Source organism: Loxodonta africana, chromosome 2 (genome assembly GCF_030014295.1).
Source record: "Loxodonta africana isolate mLoxAfr1 chromosome 2, mLoxAfr1.hap2, whole genome shotgun sequence".
Classification (NCBI taxonomy): Eukaryota; Metazoa; Chordata; class Mammalia; order Proboscidea; family Elephantidae; genus Loxodonta; species Loxodonta africana.
Window position 1 is genome coordinate 42,681,954 of NC_087343.1, and position 15,514 is coordinate 42,697,467.

Genomic DNA, 15,514 nt, shown 5'->3' on the forward strand with positions numbered 1-15,514 from the left:
CAGCTAGAATGCTCCTTAGGAGGGAGGAAGGTGATACTTCATCTCTAGTACTTTGGACATGTTATCAGGAGGGACCAATCCCCGGAGAAGGACATCATGCTTGGTAAGAGGAAGACCCTCAACAAGATGGACTGATGCAGTGGCTGCAATAATGGGCTCAAAGATAACAGCAACTGTGAGGATGGAGCAGGACTGGACAGTGTTTCGTTCAGCTGTGCATGGGGTCACTATGAGTCGCACCTGGCTTGACTGTATCTAACAACAACAAAAGGTACTGCAAACATCTGCTGTGGGGTCAGAGTTCTTAAAGGGTACTGTATAAATAAAAGGGACAGTGTTCAGGTTTCTAGTTTTTACAGACCATTTGACCATGTTAGCCTAATGTCCTCTTTAAAGACCTAGCTTCAATATTGAGAGTTAAGGGTTGTTATTATGAATTAGAAGATTATTGGAAATAATAAACGTAGAGAAGGTAACCCTATGGTCTTAGGAAAAGGTAAAAATATTTTTGTTTTTTGGTTAGCTGTGGCCATTCCCACTTTGCCCTCCCTCTTTGTTACCGTGACATTGTGGCACTTGATTTAGCTTCTCCAATTTTGTTAAAGAATAATTAAAACTACATTATTAACAATTTTGCTTTATATATTTTGGGTCTTGGGTAAAACTCATGTGGTATGGTTACTGGCAGGGCAGGGAGGAGGAGGAATCAGAGACGGAGCTCAATTCATAAACTTGACAGGCATCAGGATCTCCAGGAGAGCCTGTTAAAACAGATTGCTGGGACTCATTCCAAATTTTTGATTCAGTAGGTCTGGGTGGGGGCTGAGAATCTGAATTTCCAACAAATTCCCAGGTGATGTTGCTGCTGGTTTGGTGCCCACACTTTGAGAACCACTGCTCTAATGCAATCAGTAGTTATAAGGCCAAAGAACAGCCAAGTGAACATGAAGGGAAAATACTAGCTTCCTGTGTAGGTTTCCGGGACACAGGACATTATTTACAAGCTTATTACCTGCTCCAAACAACCAAGTATATACCAATCTTCAATGAATGACTGCAACTTTTGCAATATTAACAGCTGCAGGTAATTTCTTTCCAAGGATGAACCGAAAATTAAAAAGAAACAGTATCTATTTGCCTACTTAATGATTGTTATAGAATCCAGTGTTATGGGAATGGACCTGCTCAGCTAACCTACTTGATACCAATATCCTTGTACTAACTTGAAAACAGGTAATATAAATTCAAAAAAAGCATATATGTTAGAAAGATTCATTTCTACCTGCAGTAAAATATGTAAAAGTTTCCAAATTTTTTTAATCCATGTGTAATGATCATAATCTTATTTCAGTTTTTAACCAGATTATTAATAAACACAACAGTAGTCATAAAAAAAAAGAATCCATTTGGCAAGTATATTGTTGGTAACCACTTATTAAAATCGTATTTCTACCAAAATGGTTCTTAATTTCTTAGATTTAGAGCACCTGGTATCCGGACCCAGCTGAGCTTTTATTTTACAGATCAAAATGCATGAATGAAAATACATTACAATAATTAATGAAGCCGTTCTAATTTAGCTTGAAGAGATTTAAAATTCCCTGTAATGGCTTGTACTGCTACTGAAGAACTCATAGATTGGAGCTCAACCAGGTAACCACAAACAGCATCCAGGCAAAGATTTGTAAATCTTCTCCTGTAAAGGAAAAGACACCTGATCAACTACTTGTACATTTAGAAACATTTCCTCCCACAGCACTTGCCCACAACTTCTGCTAACCTCACTTATAGTCCCACAGATGAGCAAAGGAACACTTGATTAAGTGGCAAATAATTGAAAATAGACAAGGAAACTTAGGGAGTAGGTGCACTACCACAGAATCATCATTTTTCATTTGAAGATAATTACAATGAGAAGGCGGTAGTAAGGGTTGATTCTTATTAATATTGAAAATTCTTTTTCTTCAAAAGAATATCTCTTGAGATGGCCAATAATATCAGAAAGATATGATTAGAATTGTCTTGGTCCTAGGTCACTAACTCAAAGCACAAGGAGTTTAGAACTAATTTATGAATTATACCCTTTCATTTGTACACAAAGGACTCAGGACAAGGGCTGAAAATGGAAAAAAAAAAAAAGTCCTACTTTTCATACCTATTATCAATATAATTCAAATAATTGCTGTTAATGTACATAAGAGCTTAAATCTCCTACATATCTTTATAATCTCCTTATCTCTCTCCACTCTCTGCAAATTCGTTACCCAGATACTGATTAGAAACATTTAAAAGCTTTTGCTATAATACAGTATCTAATTTGTAATTACCTCTCACAATTTAGAACTTGGCTAGGATTCTCAACATATCTTGTCAACAGTACATGTATACAATCCAGAAGGTGAAGTGGCTTCTTCATTCTGTTCCAGAATGGATCCTATAAGGAAAACAGGTGTCATAAGTTGTAAGGCAAACTGTGTCAATTGATTTTTAATCATTTGTGTTAGTTAAAGCAGTCATCAAAAGTCCAAGGTGAAATAAAAAAGCAATAGTTACCATGTGATTATTAAATACCTGGTTATAGTTAATATTTGAATGATACCAAACACTGCACTGTGGTATTATTTAGGAAGAATATTTGAAATACTGATCACTTTGTACAGCATGTAAATTTTCTGCTTAGAAATCTGGATGTGATACCTGAGGTAAAAGAAATACCCATTCTTATCTATGGACTGTGGCATGCTTCGAGCTTATATAGAATTAGTGTGATACAATAAAAAAAGACTAAACTAGCAGTCAAGGAATCGTAATTTTAGTTCTGGCACCACCATAGTTACTAGCCCTCTAACTTGTGTAACTTATTTAACATCTCTGCCCTTTGTTTTTACAATATACACGAGATAGTACTACTTGTTCATTTCCACTATGGGCTTATGGTGAGGCTCAAATGAAATGCACAAGTAAAAACGTACCTTGTAAAGCATTATACGTTTTGATGATGTTACTATAAAAGACACAATCTAGTTCAACAAGGTTTTATTTGGATCTTTTATCCTTACAATAAAAAGTATAAAATATATAGTCTGATAATGCTCAGTACAGAGAAGATCTTTAAGCACTAATATCTTAAACCAAAAAAACCTACTGCTGTCCAGTTGGTTCCGACTCATAGTGACCCTACAGAACAGAGCAGAACTGCCCCACAGAGTTTCCAAGGAGTGCCTAGCAGATTCGAACTGCTGACCTCTTGGTTAGCAGCCGTGGCACTTAACCACTACACCACCAGGGTTTCCACTAATATTTTACGTTAGGTTAAAATGAATAAGTAAACTGTTATTTTGTTCTTTGGAAGTAAATGATGATTCATAATGTAACGTTTTCCCCACGTCTTGGTTTAGCCTATTCCACCAAGAGTATGTTTATTAATATTCAAGGATATTTTATTTTTATTATACAAAGCAACTCTTTTAAAAGTCTGAAGCATGATCATTTCTGATACTAAACCAAATGAAGCAAATCTCTCCTGCAACTGTATGAGACCAAATGATGAGATACTTATAAGCATGCAATCAAAATACCCCACTACTATATCTAGAAGAATTTAAACTAAATAAGATATTTTTATTTTACTTACCCGTGATTTGAATAACTGATCGTATACTTCCAGTAGTCTAGGTAATGGGACTCCAATTTCATTCATGGTCTGTATTACAAAGCCCACATCCCAGTTCAAAGTACAAACTTGCTGCTCTAAGAACTGTACAATAAAATCTGGGGAGGAAAAGGTCAGAAATTAGGATTCTTAACTTTTGATAGTAAATAATGGACCTTATTCATAACTGAGTAATTTCTAGGAGAAATCTTTTGAAAACCAATTAAAAAAAAGTTTTTATAAAAGTTATATATTAGAATAGACAAACCTATAGAGACAAAGTAGATTAGTGGTTGTTTAGGGCTGAAAAATGGGAATGAATGGGGAGTGACAAATAATGGGTACGGGGTTTCTTTTTTATTTTATTGTGCTTCTGGTGAAAGTTTACATAGCAAATTAGTTTCTCATTAAACATTTAATAAACAAATTGTTTTGTGACATGGGTATGTCAACTCCCCACACTTTCCACCTTGGTTCCTGTTTCCATCCATTCAGTTTTCCTGTCCCTTTCTGACTTCTAGTCTCTTTTGGGCTGGTGTGCCCATTTAGTCTCATTAGCATGACTGATCTACGAAGCACATTGCTCACATGTGTTACTGCTGCTTGCTTTATAGACCTGTCTAATCTTTGATAGAAGTGTGGATTTTGGCAGTGACTTCAGTTCTGAGTTAGCAGGGTCTCCAGGGTCTATAGTCTCAGGGGTTCCTCCAGTCACCGTCAGACCAGTAAGTTTGGTCTTTTTTCCTGAATTTGAATTTTGTTCCACATTTTTCTCCCGCTTTGCCTAGGGCCCTCTTTTGTGATCCCTGTCAGAGCAGTCCCTAGTTCTTCTGGGCTCAAGATGGTGAAGACTGTGGTTCATGTGGTCCATTAGTCCTTTGGACTAGTATTTTCCTTGTGTCTTTGGTTTTCTTCATCCTCCTTTGCTCTGCACATGCTGGGACCAATAGATGTATCTTAAATGGCCACTCAGAAGCTTTTAGGATCCTATATGCTACTCACCAAAGCAGGGTGTAGAACATTTTCTTTATGAATTGTTATGCCAATTGACCCAGATGTCCCGAGACTGTGGTCCCCAGTCCTCAGCCCCTCAAGGTATTTGGATGTGCCTAGGTAGCTTCTTTTTAGGTAGCTTCTATGACCTTGTCTTGTTCAAGTTGTGCTGATTTCCCTATATTGTGTTCTTTCCCTTCACCAAAGTTACCACTTGTCTACTATTTAGTGATTTCCCCTTCCCACCCCGCCTTGCGCTTGTAACCATGAAAGATTGTTTCTTTTTGTGCGTAGACATTTTCTTGGGATTTGACAACAGCAATTTCATACAATCTGTCCTTTTGTGATTCACTAATTGCACTCAGCATAATGCCCTCCAGATTCATCCATGTTTCGTGGATTCATCATTGTTCATCATTGCATTGTATTCCATTGTGTATATGTACCATAATTTGTTTATCCACCCATCTTTTGATGGGTACTTAAGTCATTTCCTTTTTTTTTTTTAAATTGTACTTTAGATGAAGGTTTACAGTATAAACTAGTTTCGCATTAAACAGTAAACCTATTGTTTTATGACACTGGTTAACAACCCCACGACACGTCAACACTCTACCTTTTCAACCTTGGGTTCTCTGTTACCAGCTTTCCTGTCCCCTCATGTCTTCTAGTCCTTGCCTATGGAGTGTTCTGCCCTTTTAGACTCCTTTTGTTTTATAGGCCTGTCTAATCTTTGGCTGAAGGGTAAACCTCAGGAGGGACGTCATTACTGAGCTAAAAGGGTGTCCAGGGGCCATAGTCTCGGGGATTCTCCAGTCTGTCAAGCCAGTAAGTCTGGTCTTTTTTTATGAGTTAAAATTCTGTCCTACATTTTTCTCCAGGCCTGTCTGGGACCCTCTATTGTGATGCCTGTCACAGCAATCAGTGGTGGTAGCTGGGCACCATCTAGTTGTACTGGACTCAGTCTGGTGGAAGCCGTGGTAGATGTGGTCCATTAGTCCTCTGGATTAATCTTACCCTTGTACGTCTAGTTTTCTTCATTCCTCCTTGCTCCAGAAGGGGTGAGACCAGTGGAGTATCTTAGATGGCCGCTCACAAGGTTTTAAGACCCCAGATGCTACTCACCAAAGTACAATGTAGAACATTTTCTTTATAAACTATGTTATGCCAATTGAGCTAGATGTTCCCCAAGACCATGGTCCCCACAGCCTCCAGCCCATCAATTCGGTCCCTCAGGGAGTTTAGATGTGTCTATGGCACTTCCGTTACTTTGTTTTGGACAAGTTGTGCTGGCTTCCCCAGTACTGCGTAAAGTCTTAACCTTCACTGAAGTTACCACTTAACTATTATCTATTCAGTGCTTTTCCATCCCTCCCCTCCCTTGTAAGGATCAAAAATTGTTTTATTGTGTGTAAATCTTTTCATGAATTTTTATAGTAGTGGTCTCATACGATATTTATCTTTTTGTCATTGACTTATTTCACTCAGCATAATGTCCTCCAGATTCATTCATGTTATGAGATGCTTCAAATATTCCTCATTGTTCTTTATTGTTGCGTAATGCTCCATTGTGTATATGTACCATACTTTGTTTATCCATTCATCTGTTGATGGGCATATAGGTTGTTTCTGTCTTTTTGCTATTGTGAATACTCCTGCAATGAACATGGGTGTGCATATGTCTATTTGTGTAATGGCTCTTATTTCTCTAGGATATATTCCTAGGAGCGGGACTGCTGGATCATATGGTATTTCTAGCTTTTTAAGGAGGCACCATATTGTTTTTCATAGTGGTTGTACCATTTTACATCTCCACCAGCAATGCATAAGAGTTCCAATCTCCCTGAAACATCTCCAACATTTGTTATTTTCTGTTTTATTGATTAGTGCCAGTAATGTTGGAGTGAGACAGTATCTCACTGCAGTTTTAATCTGTATTTCTGTAAAGGCTAATGATCCTGAGCATTTCTTCATGTGTCTGTTAGCTGCCTGAATGTCTTCTTTGGTGAAGTGTCTATTCACTTCCTTTGCCCATTTTTAAACTGGGTTATCTGTCTTTTTGTTCTTGAGGTGTGAGGTATTCTATAGATTTTAGAGATTAGACCCTTTTTGGATATGTAGTAGCCAAAAATTTTTTCCAGTGTCTTTTTACTTCTTTTGGTAAAGTCTTTTGATGAGCGTAAGTGTTTAATTTTTAGGAGCTCCCAGTTATCTAGTTTTTCTTCTGGGGTTTATGCATTGTTAGTTATGGTTTGTGTTCTATTCATGCCACATTTTATGGCCCATAGTGTTGTCCCCATGTTTTGGTTTTTAAAAATTTTTTTTAATTGTTTTTTTAGGTGAAGGTTTACAGAGCAAACTAGTTTCTCATTAAACAACTAATACACATATTGTTTTATGACACTTGTTAACATCCTCAGGACATGTCAACATTCTCTCCTTCTCAACCTTGAGTTCCCCATTATCAGCTTTCCTATACCCTCATGCCTTCTCATCGTTGCCCCTGGGCTGGTGTGCCCATTTAGTCTCGTTTTGTTTTATGGGTCTGTCTAATCTTTAGACGAAGGGTGAACCTCAGGGGTAACTTCATTACTGAGCTGTAAGGGTGTCCGGGCACATTACTCTCAGGGTTTCTGCAGTCTCTGTCAGATCAGTAAGTCTGGTCTTTTTTTTTTTTGTTAGTGAGTTAGAATTTTGTTCTACATTTTCTCCAGCTATGTCCAAGACGCTCTGACCAAGATCCCTGTCAGAGCATTTGTGGTAGTAGCTGGGTACCATCTAGTTATGCTGGATTCAGTCTAGTGGAGGCTGTGGTAGTTGTGGTCCACTAGTGCTTTGGGCTCATCTTTCCCTTGTGTCTTTGGTTTTCTTCATTCTCCCTTGCTCCAGATGGGACGAGACCAGTGGAGTATCATAATGGCCACTCAAAAGCTTTTAGGGCCTCAGACACTACTCAGCAAAGTAGAATGTAGAACATTTTCTTTATGAACTATGTTATGCCAACTGAACTAGATGTTCCCTGAGACTATGGTCCCCACAAGCCCTCTGGGGTTTCTTTTGGGGTGATAAAAATGTTGCAAAATTAGATTATGGTGATAGTTCCAAAACTCTGTGAATATATTAAAACCACTGCATTGTACACTTTAAAGTTGTTAAAAAAAAAAAAAAAAAAAGACATATATATTTTAAAGAATTTGGAGAATACAGAAAGGTAAAAGAAAAAAAGAGACCATTCACAATCCCACTACTGGGGAGAACCCACTGATAGTTTTTAAAATATTTTCATATACTGCAGCCTCAATTTAACAGCCTTTTAGAAAAGAAGAGCTACTGCATCTTGATGTTAGAAATATTAAATTTGTTTTTTAACATTCCACCCTCCAAGAATTATAAGTTATTTACTTTAAAGGTTCTAATTGTGGTCGCATGCTCATTTTTTACTACCTTTTCTTATCATAAATAAGATCGTAACAGTAACAACTCAACTTATAATATCTGAGGTACAGGACTGAGTAGTGTGCATACCCATGGGCAAAATGAATTACTGAAAAGATAGTGCTGAACCTGGATCTAACTAGCATTTACCATTCAAAGACTGTCCCAATAAAAATTCTAAATACTCTGAACTTTGATCCAGTTTAAATCCCCTGAAGCTTGTTTGTCATGGAGAGTTTTATAGGAAAAGGAAGACCTACTCTAAACTTCGCAAGCCTGAAAAATTAATAATCTAAGCCAAGCAGAAATGCCCCCCAAAGGGACTATGTATTAGATAACCTTTATACTATTAAAAGTGTCAAGTTTTATGTACTTGTAAAGAAATGAACACTTGTTCATTTTCTCTTGATTTTTCTGATCAATAAAATGGCACAAAAAAGGTAGTTTTGTATATTGCACCTGTAAGAAATAAGGGTATGATTATAACAGTTTTATTTCTGACCATGGTACAAGCAATATTTAAGTCAGAGATGGTCAGATTTGCATCCCAACTAAAAAAAAAAGTTATATTGTGAGCATTTTCATGTTTCTCAGTATGTTTCAATAACACAAAAGTGCTTAATAGTCTACTATATGAATGTACTACGTTTCTTCTATTGTTTTACAACGAAGAAAACGTTAAGTTGGCAAGTGGCTCATATTTCAACAATTAGAGCCACCTACATAACAATTAGTCAGCATATTTGGTTGAGAAAGGGATTCAAATAATTACATTTCTTAACACAACTATTCGCTATTTTGAAGAAAAATGTCATCAACACATCAGAGTAGTTGAATCATCACAGATTATCCACGCATAAAACACCAGCTACTTTTCTTTTCTCTTTACCAACGATATAATAACTTAATGGTCTATTAGCATTTTCCGAAGACATAGATATAAATTTGGAAGGTTATCAAAGAAAGTTTCATACCCAACTATTCATCTAAAAATTCTACTATTCTTTGGTGGTTATTCTTTGTAGAAAGCTGAAATTAAACTTTTGAGCTAAAAACTATTTATTTGACTCTAAAGGACAATGGTTTTCCTTGTCAATGAAAAAAACTACCAAAATGGAGAAAACAAAGCATGACAGCCTCTAAGGTTACTACTTACCTAAAGGAAAGAAACGAGGTGTGCCAGCATAAATTTTGCCAAGGAGCACAATCTTGAGACTGAGAGCATGCATTCTATCTGGGGAGCTCATTGCCACACTATCGTTCAATTCTGTAAGAAAGAGGCTTGTCATTAAACCAAAAAACCAAGCCCATTGCCATGGAGTTGATTCCGACTCGTAGCAACCCTATAGGATAAAGTAGAACTGTCCCATCAGGACAGTAATCTTTACAGAAGCAGACTGCCACATCTTTCTCCCACTGAGTGGCTGGTGGGTTCAAACTGCTGACCTTTTGGTTAGCAGTGGAGCACTTAACCACTGTGCTACCAGGGCTCCTCGGACTTGTCATTAACCCAGTGCCCTCGAGTCGATAGAAACCCAAATTATTTTTAATGTGGAAAGTTTAAATTGGTAATATTCACACTAATGTATTTAGCAGATCCTGGGTTTCTGTTAAGTGTCATATATATACTTATCTTACCAGGCAATGGTTATGAGATTCTGAGGGAAGTGTCTCAGTACCCCTTGTTAAGCAGCACAAAGCCCTTCCAAATATTCACTCTGCCCATTACCCTCTACTTAGGTATAAACAATTTTCATCAATCGTAGATATACTAGCCACTAGCAGTTGCATGCCTCCACTAAGTCACCAAAAAATGTATAGTAATATACCTAGAATTGAACGCCTACCTTTCTCTATGATATCTTGCCAAAGTGTCTGCACCAATATAGGGTCTGAATAACCGGCACAATGAATTATTGCAAGTTTACACTCTGCAAGTTTAAATGGGTCAGCAAATTCTCCATAAAGCTGTGGAGAAAATCACAAAATTAAACATCCAACCAGAGGTCAGCAATCAGATTCAAACAGAAGTATTCAGTGAAAGTTAAAAATAAAAATGTTTGTAACTGAAGTTTCTAAAACATGATATAAAGTTGTGATGATGTGTAGCGGGTAATAATTCCCAACTAAAAACGGTGAATTCAAGGCAAAATACATTCAAATAAATTTCAGTATGTGTTTGTTTTTTTTTTTTGGTGGTAGGAAGATGCTGTAACGCTATTTCTTTTAGAATGAGTGTTGTCTAAACTAAGGTTTAAAGAATTATGGAAATAACTGACAAACTTTAGAGACCTTCTGATACTTGGAGCCAGCTCCAAGAACTGAGGAGGAAGGAACTACTCGGAGGGTAGACAGTAGGACAGGCTTGGAAAGTTAAGCAAAGATAAGTGACTTTTACAAAGGTGAGGAGCAAGGCCACACATTAGATAGCAGGAGTTTTAACAATCTCAATGTGAGGCTGATAGCTTCTTGACCCACCTGGCCTGGAAAGAGTAGTCCAGCCCTTTCTAGGAGTCAGATGTAGCAGGGGTATGCTGTCAAGGATGATTAATTTTGTGGAGGTAGGTTAATCTTTTCCATGGAACAAAAAGTAAAAAAGACAAGGTATTTCTAGACATGTGACTAGAACAGGAATTTCACTTGCTTTATTACCTTAGTTATATCCATTAGCTCAGAATCCAGCTGAGAAATTGCATCTTGTACAGAAGAATGATGGGAATATTGCCTTTGTAGTGTCTCTTGTATCTGAAGCTGGATCCTAGCAACCTAGTTTGAGCAGAAAAAAAGAAAGTCTTAATTTGTTTATGATGAATCAGTAGGTACTGGAAACAATGACTCCTAGTATCTGACTTAAAGTTTGTTAAAATCAAAACAATGCATAAAGACCTTTATCATAATCGACTATCTACCTTTCATCATAACATAACAGATTTCACAGGAAGCACACTGTGGCAGAGAGTTCTTGCTGGCCATCGATATCCATTCCATCCATGACTGCAGTCAGACAGATGGCTAGACTACATTTCCCAATCTACTTTTCAGGAAGGTATGGCTGTATGACTACATTTTGTCCAGCGGAACGTGAGTGGATGTGTACTACTCCTGGACAGGGATTTTTAAGAGTGTGGACGTGCTTCCTGTTATTGTTGTGTGCTGTCAAGTTGATTCTGACTCACAGTGATGCTACAGGACAGAGTAGAACTGCCTCACAGGGTTTCCTAGACTGTAATCTTTATTGAGATCTCCAGGCCTTTTCTCCTGCAGAGCCACTGGTGAGTTTGAACTGACAGCCTTTTGGTTAACAGCCCAGCGCTTAACCATTGTGTCAGGGCTCCTTGAATGTGCTTCTTACATGTTCCTTTTTCCCCTGCTTCCCCTGAAGGAGGTAAGATAAGGCCCCAGCAAACGGTAGAGCCAGAAAATAGGAAGAACTTGGGTCCCAAATCAACCTCATAGAAGAAAGCCACCTGACAATAACACACACTGTGGATTTTTGTGAATAAGAAATAAACTTTTGTATTTGGACCATTATATATTTTTGGGTCTCTTGGTTAAGGCAGTTTAGCCTACCCTAAACATATCTACTAATTAGTTTCTAGAATAAATGGTGAATGTGATATAGTCACTTTGATGTTAGAACAGTTGGAATAAACTTTCAGGAATGCCACAGGAACACATTTAAATTATAGCAATGTCTTTATGACCCAGGTGCTTGTAACTTTAAAAATCTTTTTAAAATTTGTATCTAAACATATAACAAATACATAAATATAGGCAAAGATAAATAATAAAATTAACAATTATGACTTCCATAGACCTATTATTTACTAGGGGAGGAAGGGAAAGGGAATAACTATGTGGATGTGACTCACTGTGGACATACCTTAAGTGTCTTTAGCACTTACTTCCATTTTTTCTTCCAATTCATGAAGGAATTCACCATCTGCAGCTATTGATGAAATGGCAGTGGAACTTTTGGCACTAAGAATGGCTCGAGCAATGTACTCCAGGCGTTGCTGAAGTGAAATTTCTGTGCTAATGGGTGAATAAAATCTTGTTTTTAGTTATATGAATTCTTAAAGGTTTAAGATACAAATATGTTAGTTAGGATGCACTGCTTTATAACAAATGAACATAAAGACCATTTAAAACTTGAAAAAATTCAAATTACCATGTTCCTTAATAGTATTCACTATTTTTAATTTAAACTACTACTTTATATCTAGTATGATACCTTGAAGATGCTGGGAAGGACAGTAAGTCGTGGGCCCAATCTTAAACATGACATTTAAGGAGTCTGAAACTGGTTCATGATTTGCAGTTTAGGAAGCTATTCTCAGGTTAACCGTGGCCAGAAAGCATTCTACGAAGAGGGCAGGTACATAGCTAGTATCTGATATAGTGCCTCTGTGAAGGCTAGCCCTTGTGGTAGAACAACTTTTCCTCCACTTCTTTACATAGTTGCCTACTTCCTGTCATGCAAATCTCAATTCTAAGAACACGTTCTCTTAGGCTTTCTCTAAGCACTCTTAAATAAAGCAACTCCACACCCCACGGGCACTTTATATCATATTATCATATTTACAGAACCTGAACTCATTTCTTTGCCCTTGAGTTTACTGTTGGTCTTTACGGCACTAGAACGTGAGTTCCTTGGAAGCAGGAATGCTATCTATCTTGTTCACTACTGCTTCCCACATGCCCTGAACACAATAAATGCTCAAAGAATTTCTGTTGGCTGACGGACAGACATGTGTCAGAAAGCCCTAAGGACATATTCACACCTCCATGGCTGCCAGCTTCAGTCCTTTCTAAACCCCGCACTCTATCAGACTTGGTTTACTGACATTATAAAGGAACTTGGCATTAAAAACAGGCAAGCAAGCAAACAACTCATCCACTTGTTGGCAACCTATCAGGTCAACTAGTATTAAATTTGTCTTTTGATCCTCCAATTAATTCCACTTGGCATCGCGAGAACACTCGCTTTTTATACTTTCAGAGAAGGCATTACTTAACTTGTCCCACAAGAGATATGGTTTCTATATTTTTCCTCTTCCAAAGAAGAAACGAAAAGAAGCTCTTCTCTCTCTTTTTTGCTCTTTGAAAGCACAGGTGTACATGAGTTAAGAAGCACTGACCAGCTATTAAAATTACACATAAAGTACATACTCTGTATAATAAGAAGTCTATCTCTAAAAGGGCTTTCCACATTTTTTTTTTTCTTTCTGAAATCTAAAAACTAATTTCAACCAAAAGTTTTTAGAGAGAGTAACAGTTGCCAAGTTATTTAAAATATAACATTCTATGGCTGCCAATTTATTTGGTGCAGTCTATGTACAGAACGAACAAACCTGTCTCAGAAGAAGTACAACCAGAATGCTCCTTAGAAGCAAGGATGGTGAGACCAAAAGAGGACTGATTCCTTTGAATTGTGATGTTGGTGGAGAATATTGAATATACCATGGACTGCCAAAAAAAACGAACAAATTTGTCTTGGAAGAAGTACAGCCAGATTGCTCCTTATAAGCAAGGATGGTGAGACCGTGTCTCACATACTTTGGACATGTTGTCAGGAAGGATCAGGCCCTGGAGAAGGACATCATGCTCGATAAAGTAGAGGGTCAGCAAAAAAGAGGAAGACCTTCAACAAGACGGATTGACACAGTGGCTGCAACAATGGGCTCAAGCATGGCAATGATTGTGAGGACTGGGCAGTGTTTTTCTCTGATATACATAGGGTCGCTGTGTGTCAGAACTTACTCGAGGGCACCTAACAACAACAACAACAATGTATGCAAAAAGAGTGTAGTGAAAAAGAAAGCAATGTGCTATGCAATAGTTGGGAAAACAATGTATTGCAGGAAATGTCTGTAAGCTGAGAGTTAAAGGGTGGATGGATAGAGTATCTATCTCACATGAGAAGGAAACAGAATGAAGGAATTAGATTGTGTGTGTGTGTGAAATGAATTCAGATAACATGGCATCTTTAAAGTTAGAGAAGCTCTGAATATTTTATAAAAAGAATAATTTTTATAACAAGAAAAAAGTAAATATTAAAGAAAGAGATTTATATTTGAAATGATAGGCAATGAGGAGCCGCTCTAAAATTCTGAGCAATAACAACATGATAAAAATGGTTTAAGATTTGTACGCTAATGGTATCTAGGACTAACTAGGGGGAGAATGGTAAGAGTAATCCAGAAATGAGATGCTGGAGGCCTGGATTAGGGCAGAATCACTACACCCAGACAAGTAGAGTACATTATAGGTACTCAGCACTGGATGAAGGAATGAACTACATACCCTTAAGATACATGGTTACAATGAATTAAATATTTAATAATGTCATCGGCTCTTAATTATACAAACCATGAATTAACCAAAGGCCTTTTAGGCCTTCAACAGCTTAATTTCCTTTCCTGTCCTTTTGTTACATCAATGACAAAGAAATTAAAGTCGCTTATATATCTTCTACATGTGAGGAAAAACTTGTTTTAGGATTCTCTTCAAATAAAAAATCAAGCAACTACCATGACCAAGGAGGGCAAGATCAAAAAAGGCTTGAGTCCACATATGCAATAAACACACACGTGCAAGCATGTGCCCACATGCGCGCACAGATACACACATATCCCCATCATTTGCTATATCTGGATTCTTTAAGCAACCGTTCTGATCAAATTGGTTTGATAACTGCTCTATCACAACAATCTCCTCCTCCTAAAGTGACTAATCTCCAGTGTTTTAAAAATAGCACCTGTATTATTTTGGCAAGGAAAATTCCATATGAAAATAAAGGGTCAAACTAATGATTTCCCTAAGATTGTATTACGGTCTTTTGATATGATAATGTAATTAGAAATATCAATGGTTAGCTCAACAGGATCCTTAATAATCTTCAATATACATGTATGCTCCAAGATCTCTTCAGTAACTTAAACCAACATACATATAGAGGAAATTTGTTTGGTATTAGTAAAACATTTTAAATTATAAAGCCTTTAAGAAGTAGTTCGCGTTTGTAATTAAGAATACTAATTAACTGCTATTACTAGGAAAGAACCTAAAGATATATTTTAAAGAAGGAAATTGGAAGATAATTTGAATGGAATGGTCTAATGAGTATTCTTCCAGTACCTCCATTGCATTATTAAAAACAAATACGGAAAAAGAAAACTATAAACCTTAAGTAAATCCAAGCAAAAGCATAACAAATCCCATGTACGTACACACGATGAGATTTTATTTAATTTCTGAAATCTGGATGTAGCTAAAGGAGCCCTGGTGGTACAGTGGTTAAGCACCCAGCTGCTAACCTAAAGGTTGTTGGTTCAAACCTGCCAGCTGCAACTCAGGAGAAGGATGTAGCCGTCTGCTTCTGTAAAGATTAAATCCTTGGAAACCCTATGGGGCAGTTGTACTCTGTGCTAC

General features: G+C 37.3%; 1 protein-coding gene across 2 annotated transcripts in view; it reads right to left on the minus strand.

The window, feature by feature from the left end:
• Positions 1-1,493: 1,493 nt before the first annotated feature.
• The window catches only part of NUP155 (nucleoporin 155), a 63,298-nt gene continuing 49,277 nt past the window's right edge, over positions 1,494-15,514 (minus strand). The window contains exons 29-35 of one of the 2 annotated variants that reach the window (XM_064271396.1): positions 11,986-12,115; positions 10,733-10,846; positions 9,928-10,048; positions 9,237-9,347; positions 3,635-3,771; positions 2,328-2,434; positions 1,494-1,696 (exon numbers count right to left, since the gene is read on the minus strand). In XM_064271396.1, the coding sequence (XP_064127466.1) occupies positions 1,558-1,696; positions 2,328-2,434; positions 3,635-3,771; positions 9,237-9,347; positions 9,928-10,048; positions 10,733-10,846; positions 11,986-12,115 (859 nt within the window). In that variant the 3' untranslated portion in view covers positions 1,494-1,557. Of the gene's footprint in view, positions 1,697-2,327; positions 2,435-3,634; positions 3,772-9,236; positions 9,348-9,927; positions 10,049-10,732; positions 10,847-11,985; positions 12,116-13,434; positions 13,550-15,514 lie in introns of those variants that run through there. The other variant, XR_010318386.1, reaches the window with a different exon arrangement.